This window comes from Platalea leucorodia (assembly GCF_965183815.1).
Source record: "Platalea leucorodia genome assembly, chromosome: 1".
Lineage (NCBI taxonomy): Eukaryota > Metazoa > Chordata > Aves > Pelecaniformes > Threskiornithidae > Platalea > Platalea leucorodia.
The window spans coordinates 23,938,712-23,954,420 of NC_138823.1; the positions used below are offsets into that span (position 1 = coordinate 23,938,712).

A 15,709-nucleotide genomic window follows, 5' to 3' on the forward strand; every position below is an offset into this window, starting at 1 on the left:
AAAGCCAGCTCCTCTCCAGGCAAGTGGTCCAGAGTTCACAAGCCCCTCAGTGACACTTCACTGAACTCACTCCAGTTGATCACTATCTGTCTCGTACTGGGGAAGCCAAAAACTGACACAGTTAGCATAGGTGTTGTCTAACAAGTGCTGAGTGCAAGGCTTCGCTCAATCCACTGGCTATGCTCCTGTTTATAAATCCAGGAGGCTGTTGGCCTTCTTTGCCATAACTTGGCTTTGCACCATTACTCCTCCTAAAGCTAGAGAAACAATGATTTCTAGAATAAACATTTCCAATTTCCATTTCATAAATATTTCCAACATTCCATTTCTCTTCATGTTGCTGAATGCATTTGAAAAATACAACAGCGCACAACATCATAGCCCCTACAAAACCGCTGCAAAAATGCTTGACATTCTGTAACTTAGAAGAATATTAATGCAATTTCAGGTTCCTAACATCAAGAATGAAGTAAAAAACAACCATAAATAAATTCAGGGGAAGATGACACTGCCTGAAGAATAGTGGGAATAGAAAACTACATTTCCAGGGAAGAATGCGAAGATAATACAGCCAGGGACCAAACCCCACCACAGTACTAAATAAAATAACATTAGTTCATACGAGCCCTATTTCACTCTCTGTAACAAGGCACTCCAAATCAGAGTCTTGAGACAAAGAGAGATCCAACAGAGGGTTTTTGATACAATTCTGAGCCCTAAATAGCTAAAACTTAATGAAAGATAAATGTTCAATACTTATTTTTGTATCATGAATATAAGCACTACACCATTTTTTACTTTGAAATCAAGCAACCTTCATAGATCCTTTACGTTGTGTTGCCTAGAGAAGATTTAATTGACATTGCCTAATTCATGTGTGCTTGCAGTTCTGCTTCCCAGTCTCTAAGTTATTTCTACTTCTTTTGTGTTCACTAAGCATCATGGATCCTTGTGTATCCAGAAAATATGCACAACATTAAGGACACTATCATTAAGTAGTAAGAAAATAAGCTTCCAATTGGTAATACAAAACCCAAAACCTTTGTATTAATGATTTCAGCTGAAGCCTTACATACTTCAAACCTCCTGAACAGAAAAATGTGATGGCTGTTAAGTATGCCATCTTGTTTTATCAGCCAGCTGTCTATGGTCCTGCATCTGTTTTAACAAAATATTGTTAACAAGTCCATTTTTTCAGATGACATTTTCAGAAAACTTTTCTGTCAGGTAGAATATACACAGTAAATCAAATATTTAGTTAATACAAAGTTACATGCATACTTTATTTTTAGTTTTGGGGTTTTTTTTAACAGTTGGGTTGTGCTGTAAAAAACCCAGCTGATTAATTAATATGATTTCTAACTGTCTTGGGATCCTTTTTTGCACCTTAAGCCTCAGTCTTACTAACCCTATCTATGAAAATACAAAAAAAGACATCTAGAAATACAGTAATAGTTCGGTAGAAGGCAGTGTTTGGAAGTTATTGAAGGTGTCTAATCCTCTCTAACTCCTGCATCCTTAAAAGCCACAATAAGCAGAAAGGGTTTTAGCGCAATTCCTGAACAGCTGTAATTACTGTTTATAACTATGCCAAGTAAGTATTTAAAAAAACCCAACCCAAACCAACAAACCAAACACAGAGAACACACACATATAAACCATACACATACTGGAAAGCAATTTCCAACACTGTGATCAGCCTCTGGCTTAACAAAGCTTTTACATATAAGTTACTACAGAGCATCAGTAAGGTAAGCCTGCTTTTATAGTAAAAATGTTAACCCTGCTATGCATTTCTGTGTACACAAGAAGCCTAGCAACTGCCCTCATGCAGTAAGACAGTAAGTTAAAAGTTACTCCTTCTCTAGGTTCCATCATTGTTTACATAACTGACAAAGATATCTGCCATTTGGACAGGAATCAGACTTTACTGAAGATTGTTCTAAGTCAAACTGCAATAACAGTATATCAGTTAAAATGTTTAATCATCATCAGGAATGTTGTTGCTCTACATGGGAGGTTGCAATTTACCTGTTACAATCCTGAATGCAGTCACTACAGTTGCCTTCCTTGAGGTAACACGCTGCTCTGTTTGAGTACAAGATACTTAAATCATCTGGACTTTGTTCTCCTAAAAGAAGTTACAATTAAAATCAAAGACCATTACTAAAATGACATTCAAGAATTAAAGACTTTCATAGTGTAAGTTGCACTGCAGTGATGCAGTTTGCTGACAACGCAAAGCTGTAAGGAGCTTTCCTTTATCACGTCACCTAGAATATGTAATTATTCAAACACATAAATAAAAGCAAACAGCTCTGCTCCAAGGAAGTTAGAAGATTATTTCACTCCTCTTCCTATATTTTGTGTCACATGAATTATCGTCTACTGACAATGACAAAGAATTTACTGCACAGTAACGCCTGCCAAAAATCCAGGGATAGGCTAGGTTAGTTCATTTGTAGTTCCTTTAAATAATCTAAACAATAATCCTGGATTGAAGTGTAAGGTATCGCACTCACCTAGACCGATGACATAGTCAATTGCTTCTGAGTATCTGAGCACAGCTTCTCCAAACTGTCCACTCTTAAATAACTCGTTTCCTTCACTTTTCAGTTTTGCCGCAGTAGGAGGAAGTGAAGTGGAATTGCCGCCACCGGCCGACTGAGACTCTGCTCCGTGCGATCGGGACACCGCACCTTCAGGGCTTTCACCCTTTTGATCGCCGCGTAAATAGCCATTCACTTCACCTTCGTGGTCTGACAAATGCTTCTGCGGTTTTTTCTCCGACGTGCCTTTTTTTAATCCGCTCTCCGTGGACTCCCTCTGCTTCTGTGCCTCTCTCCCCTCCGCCTTGCTGCCTTTGCCATGGAGCTTTCTCTGCGCGCTGCCCATCGCGGCCGGCCCCGGCGCCGCCTCCCCGCGCACTGGCGCGCCGCTCCCTGCCAGGAAGTTAATGAGGGAGTGAGCGCTTGCGTCATCAGGAGGAACCATCGTCCTGGCAAAGCAGGGGGGCACGCCCAACGCGCGCGGTACCAAATCCTGCGGGCATCCTCACGTCACCAAGATCTATTCGCCTCAGAAAACACTTCCAAGAACACACAAAAAATCCCGCTTACAAGTACCTTGCAGTTATTCCCGAGAAGGTGTTCCTGTGAAATCTCATTTCTCCTTGCTGGGCACACCGCAAACCCCTGTTCGGTACTGTCAGAATGGTACAGAGTTCACCTTGAAATTAACTCTCTCAATACTGGCGAGTACCCTTCCGTTTTCCACGACCAAATCAAAATGCTTGCATGTTAAAATTAGAACACACAGCTATCAAACCAGTACTCTTGCACGCTTCAAAACTCTCCAAATACAACATAAAATAGGAGGGATAAAAGCTTATAAATCATTCTTGAAAAGGTTCCATTTAAACATCATGTCAAAAAGCCTTTTATAGAGAATTCTGATCATTCCATGTTCATTACTATTTATTACTAATTAGAAAAACTCATACAATAAGGGTATCAGATATTAAGATATATAAATTCCTTATTCACCTGAATTCCTACCAGACTCCCACCACAGTACTCAAATACACATTGCAGGAGAAAGCCCGACTCTTGATACTACCAGTCACGCAAAGGCAACTCCTGTGTTTTGGTACTATTAATTAAGATGCTGGGTTTTCACCTTCCCTTAACTTCATGTCCAACAGAATTTTTTCATGCCTTCATATATTGGAGAGAGACTTCCAACTGACTCAAACTAAACTTCTGAAGTTGACTCAATACGGATGTACTCCAGGTTGTTCCAAATTACAGAAATCATTTTTTTAATGCACCAGATGTTACTGAAATCAAACTGAACAGGATGGGAAAGCATAAGATTTTTAAAACCAACAGATTCTCTAAAGCCTAACAGACAAAAGCTCCAAGTGCATCCTTCCCAGCTGTGGTCTCTGTTTTGAAATGCCGTGTTTAATAATAAGTTCATACTCCACAGTGGGAACAATGACAGGATAAATCTATTCTACCCACACAGACATTTTTATAAAACTTAAAGTAAATTATTTATATATGAGACTTCTATCCATCCATCAAACTTTGCAGTGCCAAATACGCCAAAACGGTTTAAAGTCTATTTGGTAGGGAGGATGAAGGTAAAAGACTAGCTGGGCAGATGAATAAAGACAGTAGTACTATAATAATAATTTCCTTAGGATACATGCTAAAATACTTTTATTTTACATCCACCAAACCAGAGAATTCTGTATATACCTTCTACTAAAAAAAAGGAAAAAACAATTTTAAAGGTCACAGACAAATGGGTGATAGGACAAGTTCTTAGAAAAAAATTCTACAGCAAAACACTCTCAAAGAGCATCCCAACTGCTAGAGACAAAGAGAAAGCAAGAAAGGCAGATAGTGTGATGCGAATGTGAATGTCATTAATGCGAACGTAATTTCCTGAACACAGGAGAAAATTTCCTGAAGATGAAGTGCACAGAACCAATCCTGGATTAAACAGGAAGCATTTATAGCCTTTGGAGTCCCTCTGCAAATAAGAATACTCATAATTAACTTGTTTAGCTGTCAGGTTATGTTAATTGCCTAAATATTTCTGGACTGAGTAAACACCATGCACAAAATTGTACAGATATATTTCTCAAATCTAATTCTCACTGTCTTTCCGTTTCAGTGTTTATAACATAAACAATATTCCTGTTTTGGTCTCTACAGAGAAATGTATTCATGAATGCAGTATTCTGGGCTTTGCCTTAAAAAAAAAAATTGTGCTTATGAAGTTTAAAAAAAAATACAAAAAAGTCTATAGATACATGATAAATTCCAAAGAAAAGTTAAAGAAAGGTACTGAAAAGTGTGGATAGGATTTTGACCAGAGTGACAACAAATACAAACTAGAAATAATTTTAATTGATGTTAGTACTAAAATAATGAACTTAAAATGGAAGGACTGTCATAAAACAAAAGCTACTGAATACTCCAAAAGGAGTATTAGAAGTATTTTTTTGTAATGGATGACACCATCTTTCATTTAAAATTAATTTCCAGCTACACAAAGTATTTCTCTTCCAGAAGCATGGCACAAAAAGAGCGGTGGCAGAATGAAAAGCAACATATCTAAGTTCAGTTCACAATTAATTCGCCTATTATGAAGCCAGGAAGCATTTTCAACTCTTTTATCCACTCTGGACTAGCTACATACGAAGACAACTGATATGGTCCAAATCTCCACAGATTAATTTTTAATAATTTTAAATAATTTTTTGCTTTTGTGCCACACACCATCAGCAAATATCTGTTTTGTATTACGTGTTCTTGGTTTAGTTGATTGAGATTGTACCTGGATTGTTCTGAGCCAGAACATATAACGAACAGAGTTGTTAAATCTCTGATCTCTGACTGCTTAGGAGCAGTCTTTGTTCATAAAGAATGAAAAAAGATTTACTGGTCAACATTTACACTGACACAGTAATTGAGAGGTTTTCTTAACTTCAGGATATGCCCTACAAATGCAATTCTAGAGTTAATTTTCAGTGCTGTTTCTTTTAACATGATCTAAATTTTCGTATCGCTGGCTTGCAATAGAGCCTAAAAGCCACAGTAGGTTGGGCCCCATTGTGCTAGATGCTGTACAAATTAATTATAAATGAGAGCTCCTTCTTCAGAGAGTTTACAATTCTAAAAATCAAAAATAGCAAATGAACAAGCACACTGGAAAGAGGATCAAGGAATACAGAATAACTGTTCTATTGGATAGCAAGGTGGCCAAACGTCCTCATACAAGACTTCATCAATAAGGCTTCTAACCATAAGAACAGACACAGTCAATTTTTCAAGGCTACAATGGCAAAGAAACTTCCTATTACAGCAAAATTCTGGTCACAGAGATTACTACAAACTAAGATTTGGATAGGTGCTAAATCATATATGGCATAAAGGCCAAGTGAGCGAGGATACAGAGCAGCCAGTAAGCATTAACCAACGGGTAACATCTCACTTATCTCAGAGCCTCAGTGGCAGAGGAGAGCAGAAAGCAATACCAGGAATGACAAAAATACAGCAGCAAGCACAACTGATCGCTTGAGTAGGAAAGAGCTCTAATTGTCTCCTACCAAATACACTTTTCTTCTCAACAAATCAGAAACTTCAAAATGCAAAAATAAGACCCTACTCACTGTTCTCTGTGAAAAGCCATGAAACATTAACACGTATGTTGAAGAATTCTCTGTAACATCAAATAGAGAGAGATGTGCTGTAAACTTTAGCAATAACAGGTGGAGAAATACTAATTTTAAAGCTAACTGAGACTTTATTTGTTTAAATGCACTTTCCTTTTTATGCATAAATATTTATTAAATTTCAGAACTGTTAACTACAATATTTTTTTAAATTATTGGAATAGATCAAGTAAATACCACACAATTCAGCAAATTTTTATGAGTTAAAAGGGGCTTTAAAAAATATATTTATTTTATTTATCTTTAAACTATATATATCAGTTGAGATTTTAAGTTCTATAAACATGTCAAAATATCAGGTGCTTTTTCAAGTGCATACATAATTTCTAGTTTTTATAGTGCCCGAATACTAGTTTTTACAGTCTCTAGGATGTAAGCAATTTTCTGTTTCTATGGTACAAAAAGGATTTTATTTACTTTTGCTTTCAGATACATAGAAGATGAAGAGAGACCACAGTCTTTATTTAGACTGTTTTGTTGAAGGCTGAGAAATCAGCTCTTCACAGCTAATTATAAGTTTAGTAGGAATGCATGAGGCTTACCAACTAGAATGTGAAAAAAATGTGACTACATGACTGGACTACATGGACTACTGGACTGACTGTGAGTACCTGACTCTGTGTATAGAGAAGAAGATGCTTAGTCTACTTATTGCTATTAGGTTCACAGACCATATCAGATCAGATGTATTCAATAACTGAACTGACTTTGTGTTTCTTTCCAGTTGTACTTTAAAACACAGAGTAATCTATGAAGATGCTTGCCTCCTAAATCTCAAAAGTGCTTATTTATATCACACGAACACATGTTGACAGTCTTCCCTATGTTTAAAAGCCTAACCTTTCATCAACAGAATGGGAGTCTTCCTGTGGAGCTAGAAGGCATTTAGTCATCTGAATGCTCCCAACGGAAAGCAACCCCAAATTAACTAATATTTACAGCTAGGGACATGATCCATTCTTTCTTCCTGGGTTTTAGCTGCGGAGACTTAGTGGATACCTACTGATTTTGAAAAATGTATTTTCCTTAAATTTGTATGCAAATAGTGCATTATTAAATCACACATGTACAGTCTAATATTCACAATTAAGTTGGAAAACGCACAGACTGATTTAATTTCAAGATAAAGAATTACGTAGGCCACGGGAAAACACAAAAGCCACAGTTGTCATGCCACATTACCTTAAAGAACCAACAGAAAGGAGAAAGGGTGGAAGTCAACCCAGGGATGTTATTCTGTTGCAGGCTGGAGCCCAGACATGCAGCTGAATCTAAAAGCAACCTGCCAGTGCAAGCCTCAATAGCCCCTGCTGCCTCACTTCCTCCTACAAGTCATGTAGTCGGATTATGCCACTAGCTTCATCGCAGCAGTCTTGCAGTTAGTCACATACTAATCCATGAACGGGAGCTGCACTTCAACTGCTTGTAAAATACATATAGTACAAGAATTCTATGTTGTTTATCTCTAATGTATACTTTTGGAGCACACAGATGATCTCTTATATTAAAAACCAAAAGAAAAATCAATAGTTTTCAAAAGAAACAACAACAAAAAAATCAAATTACATGCCACTTGATCATTTTTACACCCTTTGATCCAATCAAGGAAGGAAAAATGCAGAAGAAAAATGTGACAGTGGGAAGGCAGGAGAGCTGTGTGAGAGAAAGAGCTAAGGAACACAAAATGTCCTCTAGCACCAGAAGAAATTCCCACCTGGGTCCACATCAAAGGATAGGTATAAAATTACACAAGACACAGGGAAGTAGGTGATTTATAGCAACATTTTCCATCTGCCTCTGTTATACCCTTTCTAGAAATAATTCCAAAGATGTGTAATAAAATTGGATTCTAGATTTCACACTCAGACCTACTTTAAGTAGTGAATGTAATTTTAGTCTTCAAACAGGCAAAATTCCTTGCAAGCAAACATGGATGAATTCTGAGAATAAACACTGCAATATCAAAGGCAATGATTTTTTCCTCAGGTTAAAATTAAATAGGAAATGACATGATATGACATTACTTTTATCGCCACCGCTTCTTTCACATTCTTCTGTATTTTCCCCTCTTTCTTCATCACCTTCTGAATCCTCTATATCTTGAATAAGTATTCTTTTTGCTTTGCCTTGAGTCTCAGATACAGGCTTTAAACCTTTCAGTTTCTTTTCAATCTCTAGCAGATTTTTCTGCAATAGAGAAAAAACAGCAATAGCAGAAGCCTTTTTCTATAGGTATATAAATTGTAATTTATATACAGAAAATACATTCTGTTAAGTAATCCACATAAGATCCTGAAGAACTATTGAGATAAATGTTACCAATATAAAAGCAGAGAAAATAAACGTGACTTTTCCACATGTCAGTATCAAAACCAAGGTTAATGCTCAACTTCTGTCTCTTAGAAACTCAGAAGATATCACACAAATAAATAAGTACTTTTCTTGAATGAACTACTTAAGCAAAAAAAATTTAAATTAAAAGGAAAAAAAGTAGATTGTACTATTGTGATATCTGGCATGGTCTACTCAGAAGAGACACGTGGAAAACAGGCTCTTTCCAGAGTCTCTGAAAAAGCCTAAAAACAGTTTATAAAAATTTATGCTATGGAGAATTTGGTGTCTGATGGGTATCTGATGGAGGAATGTAACTGACAGAACTAGAACCGAAAGAGACAACAACTTCGTAGCAGTAGCAGAAGGACACTGTTGAATGATGAAAAGGTTTGCTCCTCTTAAGAACTGCAAATTAGATGATCAAACAGCATCTCATTCCATAAACATTTTCTGATTACTCAAAAAAAAAAAATACTCCAAGTGCACTTTACACTTTCAGAGCAGAGTAAGACAGACCCAACATTATGCACTATTCTGAATTTAATTCAATGCTGTACAAGGAAGTGTCATTTCAGTACTCACTTCCTCAAGAAAAAGATAAAACAAGGACAGGAACAAGCAAAGATTCATGTGGACAAAGTACCTTGAAGAATTCCAGTTACTGACAAGGAATTTACCTCTATTTTAGTGACTCTGCACATAAACATTCACTCTGCATGTGTTCCATACATTCATATTTAGCTCAAGAGGGTTTTGAGGATTCTCCAAGCAAAGAGCAACTCCAAAAATGCCCTGCCAAGCACTCTGTCACCTCTAGATGTCTCAGCCAAGGCATAATAGCTGGCACAGATAAGGACAAAGTACAGACATCTGCTTTCAGCTACAGAACCATTGCTCAGCAAAGCTACTAATGTATTTGGATCTCTCAAGAGTGTACTCAAAGTAAGTAACTTATGTATGGTATTACAAGAAGTCTCAGCACAACCTATTTGATAATCCTTTCACAAAGACTGTTGTGGAGTTTGTCAACACAGACTCACAAGCTATTTAGTGGTTCAGTCTTAGGAAAAAAAAACAAAAGCTCTTTTAGAACTCCATTCTAGAGAGACAGGTATTTAAAAAGAAAGAATGGGGCGGTGGGGGGAAGCAGGCAGGTTGATTCCGTGGTTGGTGTGAAACTCAGGAACTATCTGGACAGGAATCTAGCCCCAACAACACCCTAGAAGGGATGAATGCTGTATGCGGTGAATTTGACATAAGAGGCTTGGACCTCTCTCACTGGCGCAAGCAATAGCAGTGATCAAATAACTCCACAGAAAGAAGTAGCAATCAGCAAGCTGCTAGCAGCTCAAAATGTGCCAACAATAACAGCTGAACAGAATTCAGGTGATGAGCCAATTGCACAGCATCCAGAAGTCATACGAGAAAATTGGGAGGGTAGCAGTATGATGGACTCCTAATTAACAAGCAAAGAGCAGGTTAGTATCAGAACTGCCTAGTACTGAAGATTCTCCAGACATGTAGAGTCCAAATGCAAGACTGGGTTCTAACCCACAAAACACCCCTAAGAAAATACCAATGAAATGACACGAACCAATCCTCTCCTAAATAGCTGAAGTAATAGTAGTACAAGAACCACATCCTGACCTTGAGTTTCCAAAGAAAGCATCTGGCTTTCTTAGATCCAAAATTGGCTAAGAAGGGTCCAGATTCATCAGAAGGTATGAAAGGTTTTTCATTCTAGCCTGGAGGTGAGAAATCACACTGAAGTGAGGACAGAACCCAGGCCCTCTCCTTTTGGGTTAACTTTACCACTACAACAATAAAAGCTTGGCATCTCTTTTGAATTTTTCTTGTGAATTATGTGTCAAACTTAAATACACCTATCCGAATAGATCTTTTTGAGAGAAATTTCTAAATAACTTTGATCAGCTAAGACACTAATACTGTAAGCACGTTCAGCAGCAAAATTTTAGGCACCTAAATTATGTTAATAGAGACGACTTGAGTGCCTACAGGTTCTCACAATTAAGTAGTGAACAGAAGATCTGGTCACATTCAAATACCTAATTTCCACCACAGGCACCTATATGGTCTTGGGAAGTCATATTCAACTCGTTTATCTTTACCTTAGCTATAGTGTTTTCTGGTTCAATACATAATACTTTTTTCAGATCTTCCATAGCTGTCTGGTAATTCTGCAGCTGATTGTGTACAGTGGCACGGCGCATTAGAGCTACAAAGGAATAAAGTATATTATTTATGTATTTAAAGCATAAAGCAGATAACAATACACTATTTTTTCTAGACGTATTAAGCGTAAAACAGCTTTTAAAGATTCTGCATTTACTTCATAATGACTCTGTATTAGTAATTGTTCTCTTGATCATTTTTAATGATGCAATTACATATGACACCTTCTGGGATAGCGATTGTGAATTGTGAAGCATCTTTTCGTATTTTTCCAATTTTCCCCCTCCTCCCATGCAAATATAGTTAGCTACCTTCAAGCCCTTGCCTTCAGAAAGGATTAAATCAGCAACTTTCATTGTCTTCATGTCACTTTTAAGGTAATTAATACTTCACTGTGGGTATTATGGAAACAATGCACTGCACAAATACAAGAGGGCTTATAGTCATCATATAAAAAACAAGAGTTAGCCCCATGCTACTGCATAAGAATATGCATTACAGATCGACAGGATGGACTGCATAAAACTTCCCTGACCCCCAAAATACTGTTAAAATTACTTTGGGGAGCTACTCTTGTTTCCTTCTTTATACTTGGACTTGATCTAAAGCTCAATGAAGTCAACTAACAACATGAATGGATAGGTACCATTTTATTTGCTAGAAATAAAATAATACATAGAAAGGCAAGTTTATGTTCTACTTTACCTTTTATGTTGCCAGGTTCCATATCAAGTACCTTCTCACAATCCTGCAAAGCACTGTCCCAGTCCTTAAGTTTGATTTCTGCTTGAGCTTTGTTATTATATGCAGCTGCAGTGGGTATTACTGATATACTCCTGAAAAAAGGGAGTATTGACCATGGTAGGCTCATAATTAGAAAACCTGAATGTAGAAACACTTCACTATTGGAAGCTAAAAACAGTATTATAACAATATTAGTACTGATATTCTAACCACAATAGTGGTTAGAAACATCTTTCTGCAAGACTAGAGGCAACCATCCACCAACTAGATTTACCATCTTCAGAGGTCTGTTGCTTGCCAGGGCTTAGATCTGAGATGTTGCAGAGAAGATGCCATGGCTCATCTGTCCCTTAAACTATTACCTCTTGCTGCCATCCATGTAGACTCAAATGAAACTGCCAAATGAAACCTTCAGAGTATCAAGAGTAACTACAGAGTTCTGGAGGCTATGATGAAGAGCATGGGGGCCCACATGGGCTTCTCCTTGATCTTGCTTGAAAAAGGAGGAGACTCAGGTAGCAGTGAATGAATTGTCCAGGTCAATGTCTGGCTGCGTGGCTGGTGTTGTAGGCACAGCTTTAGCTTCTATAACAACAGGATGATCTCTGAAGAACAAAGACAACTGGGATCCATATGACAAAGTGGGGCGAGGCAATCTTTACCAACACCCTTGCTAACCTAGCAAGGAGGACTCTAAACTATGTTCACTGGGAAGAGGGGGCAGCAGGGAAGTGCCAGGGGGACTACATACTGGAAGAGACTCACACTTTTCTTTGTGAAAAAAGCATGACTGGAGGACCATCTCAAGTGCTTGTGCACAAATGCACAAAGCATGGGAAATAAAAAAGAAGAATAAAAGGTCTGTGCAACTATGATCTCAGTGAGATAACAGAGATATGGTGGGATAGTTTGCATGGCTGGAGTGCTGTGATGCACACATGCAGGCTCTTTAGAAAGACTAGAAGGTAAGGAGGAGGAGATGCATTCTAGTCTAAGCAGTGATTAAATATATGAAGGTTTGTCTTGGAACAAGCAAGAGACTGACAAGCCAGTCAAGAGAGCTGATGGGTAAAAATAAGAGATCAGACTGACATGATGACATTGTGATAAGCACCTGCTTCAGACTGCCTGATGAAGAAGAGCAAGCAGATGAAGTCTTTTTTCAGGCAACCAGAGGAAGCCTCACAATTACAGGCTCTGGTTCCCATGGGGGACCTGAACCACTCTGGTATCTGCTGGAAGGGCAAAATGACAAGGCACAAAAAGTCTATGAGACTTCTGGATCATATCGAAGACAACTTTTTGACACAGTCAACAAGCTGATGAGGGGGAATGCTCTGCTGGAATTGTTACTCACAATCAAGAACTGGTTGGGAATGCAAAAGATGACGACAGCTTTGGCTGCAGCACCCCTGAGATGGTAGAGTTTAAGATTCTGGGAGAAAAGACCAAGATGAACACTAGAATTATAGCCCTGGACTTCAGAAGGCAAGATTTTAGCCTGTTCAGGAATCTGCTTGGCAGCATTACAGGGAGAATGCCCTGTAGGGCAAAGAGTGCCAGGAGAGCTGGTTGATCTTCAAGGACAGCTGCCTCAAAGCACAAGAATGATCCTTTCCAATGTGCAGGAAGTCAAGCACGCATAGAAGGGAAAACAGAGAACTCTTGACTGAGCTCAAAGACAAAAAATAAATACACAGCAGATGGCAGTGGTGATGGGCTACCTAGGAAGAATACAGAGACACTGGCTAAGTGCAAGTGATGGAATTAATAAAGCAAAAGCTCAGCTGAAGTTGAAACTAGAAAAGGGATGTGAGGACCAACAAGAAAAGTTTTTTGTTTGTTTGTTGGGTTTTTTTTAAAGGTCTACCAGCAGCAAAACAAAGATTAAGGAAACTGTGGGCCGCTGGTCAATGTAGCAGAGGACCTAGTGACAAAGGACACAGAAAAGTCTGAGATACTCAGTGGCATCTTTGCTTCAGTCTTCATTGGTAAGGTTTGCCCTCAGGCTTCCCAGGTGCCTGAGTCTAGAGGCAGATTCTGTAGGAATGAAGCAGCACCCACAATAGAGGAAGACAAAAGTTAAGAAACACTTAAGAAAATAGGATATACATGAGTCCCAGATGGGGTGTTCAGGAAGGTGGCTAATGTTACTACAAGACTGCTCTATATAATCTTTGAAAAGTCATGGTGATTGGGAGAGGTGACTCATAAAGGCTAACATCACATCTTTAACAACAGCAAGGTGGAGGACCTGGGAAACTACAGGCTGGTCAGCCTAATGTCAGTTCTCAAAAAGATTATGAAGCAAGTTGTCCTGGATTCCTGTCAAGGCACACGAAGTATAAGAAGGTGACTGGCAACAGCTAGCATGGATTTACCAAAGGCAAATCATGCCAAGACCAACCTGATAGCTTTCTTTGCTGAGTGGCTCAGTGAAGGAAGGAAGAACAGAGGATGTTGCCTACCTTGACTGTAGCAAAGCCTCTGACATGATCTCCCATACTATTCTTACGGCCAAATAGGTAAAACATGGACTAGATAAGTGGACAATAAGGCAGACAGAAAACTGACTGGACTGCTGGGCTCCAAGAATTGAGCCATACAAAGTCCAACTGGTGACCAGTTACTAGTGGCCTCCCTTTGGGATCAAGTTTTTAACATCTTTATCAGGGGGGTATAAGGTGGAACAGAAGGCACCCCCAGGAAGTTTATCAATGATACAAAGCTGGGGGGGAACAGTCAATAATACACTGGACAGCTGAACTCCAGTCAAAGGGACCTTAACAGGCCAGAGGAATGGGCTGGCAGACTTCTCAGGAAGTTCACAAAAGGCAAGCGCAAAATTCTGCACCTGAAACAGAGTAACTCCAGCAACAGTACAGGCTGGGTGCCAACTAGCTAGAAAGCAGCTTTGCAGGAAAGGACCTGAGGGCTCTGGTGGACAACAAATTGAACAGGAGTTAACAGTGTGCTCTCAAGGTAAATTAGGCATACTACATGCTGCGCCATATTAGCAAGAGTGTAGCCAGGAGGTCGACAGAAGTGGTTCTTCCCCTGTCTTCAGCACCTATGAGACAACAGGTGGAGTACTTGCGTTCAGTCTGAGGCTCTCCTGCACACAAAAGGCACCAACAAACTGGAGTGAGTCCAACGCGTCACCAGGATAGTTAGGGGGCTGGACCACACGCAATACTTATGAGTCTGAAATAATGAGGTTTGTTCAGCCAGAAGTGAAGGCACAGGGGAGGTCTTGCAGCTGTTTTCAGTTACCTAATGGGAAGGTATGGAGAAAACAGAGCCACATCCTTCGCAGACGTGCACGCTGACAGGACAAAAGGCAACAGACACAAGTTGCAAAAAAAAGGAATTTCTGATGACATTTTAGGAGAAAAAATTTACTGTAAGGGCAGTTAAACACTGCAACAGGCTGCCCAGAGGCTGTGAAACCTCCATCCTTGGAGATATGCAAAACTTAATTGAACAAAGCCCTGAGTAACCTTATCTAACTTGGCCCTGCTTTGAGAGGTGGTTTGCACAAAATATCATTCAGAGGTTGCTTCCAACCTAAATTATTCTATGATTCTGCAGTATAACTGAAATTACTAAGCATAGTGATTTCACTAGAGGTATGCAGAAAAATAGGTAAGATCCATTTATTTTAAAATCACATCAGCATAATAGAACTATGTCAGAGCATGTCCTCTGCAGAAGTTTTGAATCTCTTTAGAAATGAGAGGTTTAGAAATGAGGTTTAAGGTTTTCTGTAAACTAGAAAGTACTCTCTATGTTCAGCTTAGAATAGTAGGCCTCATTACAAGACAAACAGAATGGATAACTGTACCCTGATTATTTTTATATAGAACTCTACTCCTTTTTCCCTTTTTAGCCACACACAAATAACCCCTTCAGGCTATTATCAATTCACTCAAAAATATGTTTTATTTAAATATTTCTAAATGTAAGAAAATAGGAATTTTCAGACGGTATTAGAAAAGTGCCCAGTTAGAACAGTATGCAGTGTCAGTATCATGTATGTGAGAAGGTGCACAGTGCCCCATGGGGGTCGAATATGGAAAGACTCTCCATTAGGAAGGATTCTGCCCATCCTTATTAATTAATACTTATGCCCCAAAAGCAGAGATTTTTACTTATTTCTATATTATGGATTTGTATTTTACTTTTTTG

General features: G+C 38.7%; 1 protein-coding gene across 1 annotated transcript in view; it reads right to left on the reverse strand.

Annotated features, from left to right (window-relative positions):
* Positions 1-15,709, reverse strand: part of SPAG1 (sperm associated antigen 1) — a 47,017-nt gene that overhangs the window by 16,216 nt on the left and 15,092 nt on the right. Inside the window, exons 8-12 of the mRNA XM_082314121.1 lie at positions 11,483-11,613; positions 10,714-10,820; positions 8,275-8,437; positions 2,523-2,942; positions 2,032-2,131 (exon numbers count right to left, since the gene is read on the reverse strand). Of these exons, the coding sequence (XP_082170247.1) occupies positions 2,032-2,131; positions 2,523-2,942; positions 8,275-8,437; positions 10,714-10,820; positions 11,483-11,613 (921 nt within the window). The remainder of the gene's footprint in view (positions 1-2,031; positions 2,132-2,522; positions 2,943-8,274; positions 8,438-10,713; positions 10,821-11,482; positions 11,614-15,709) is intronic.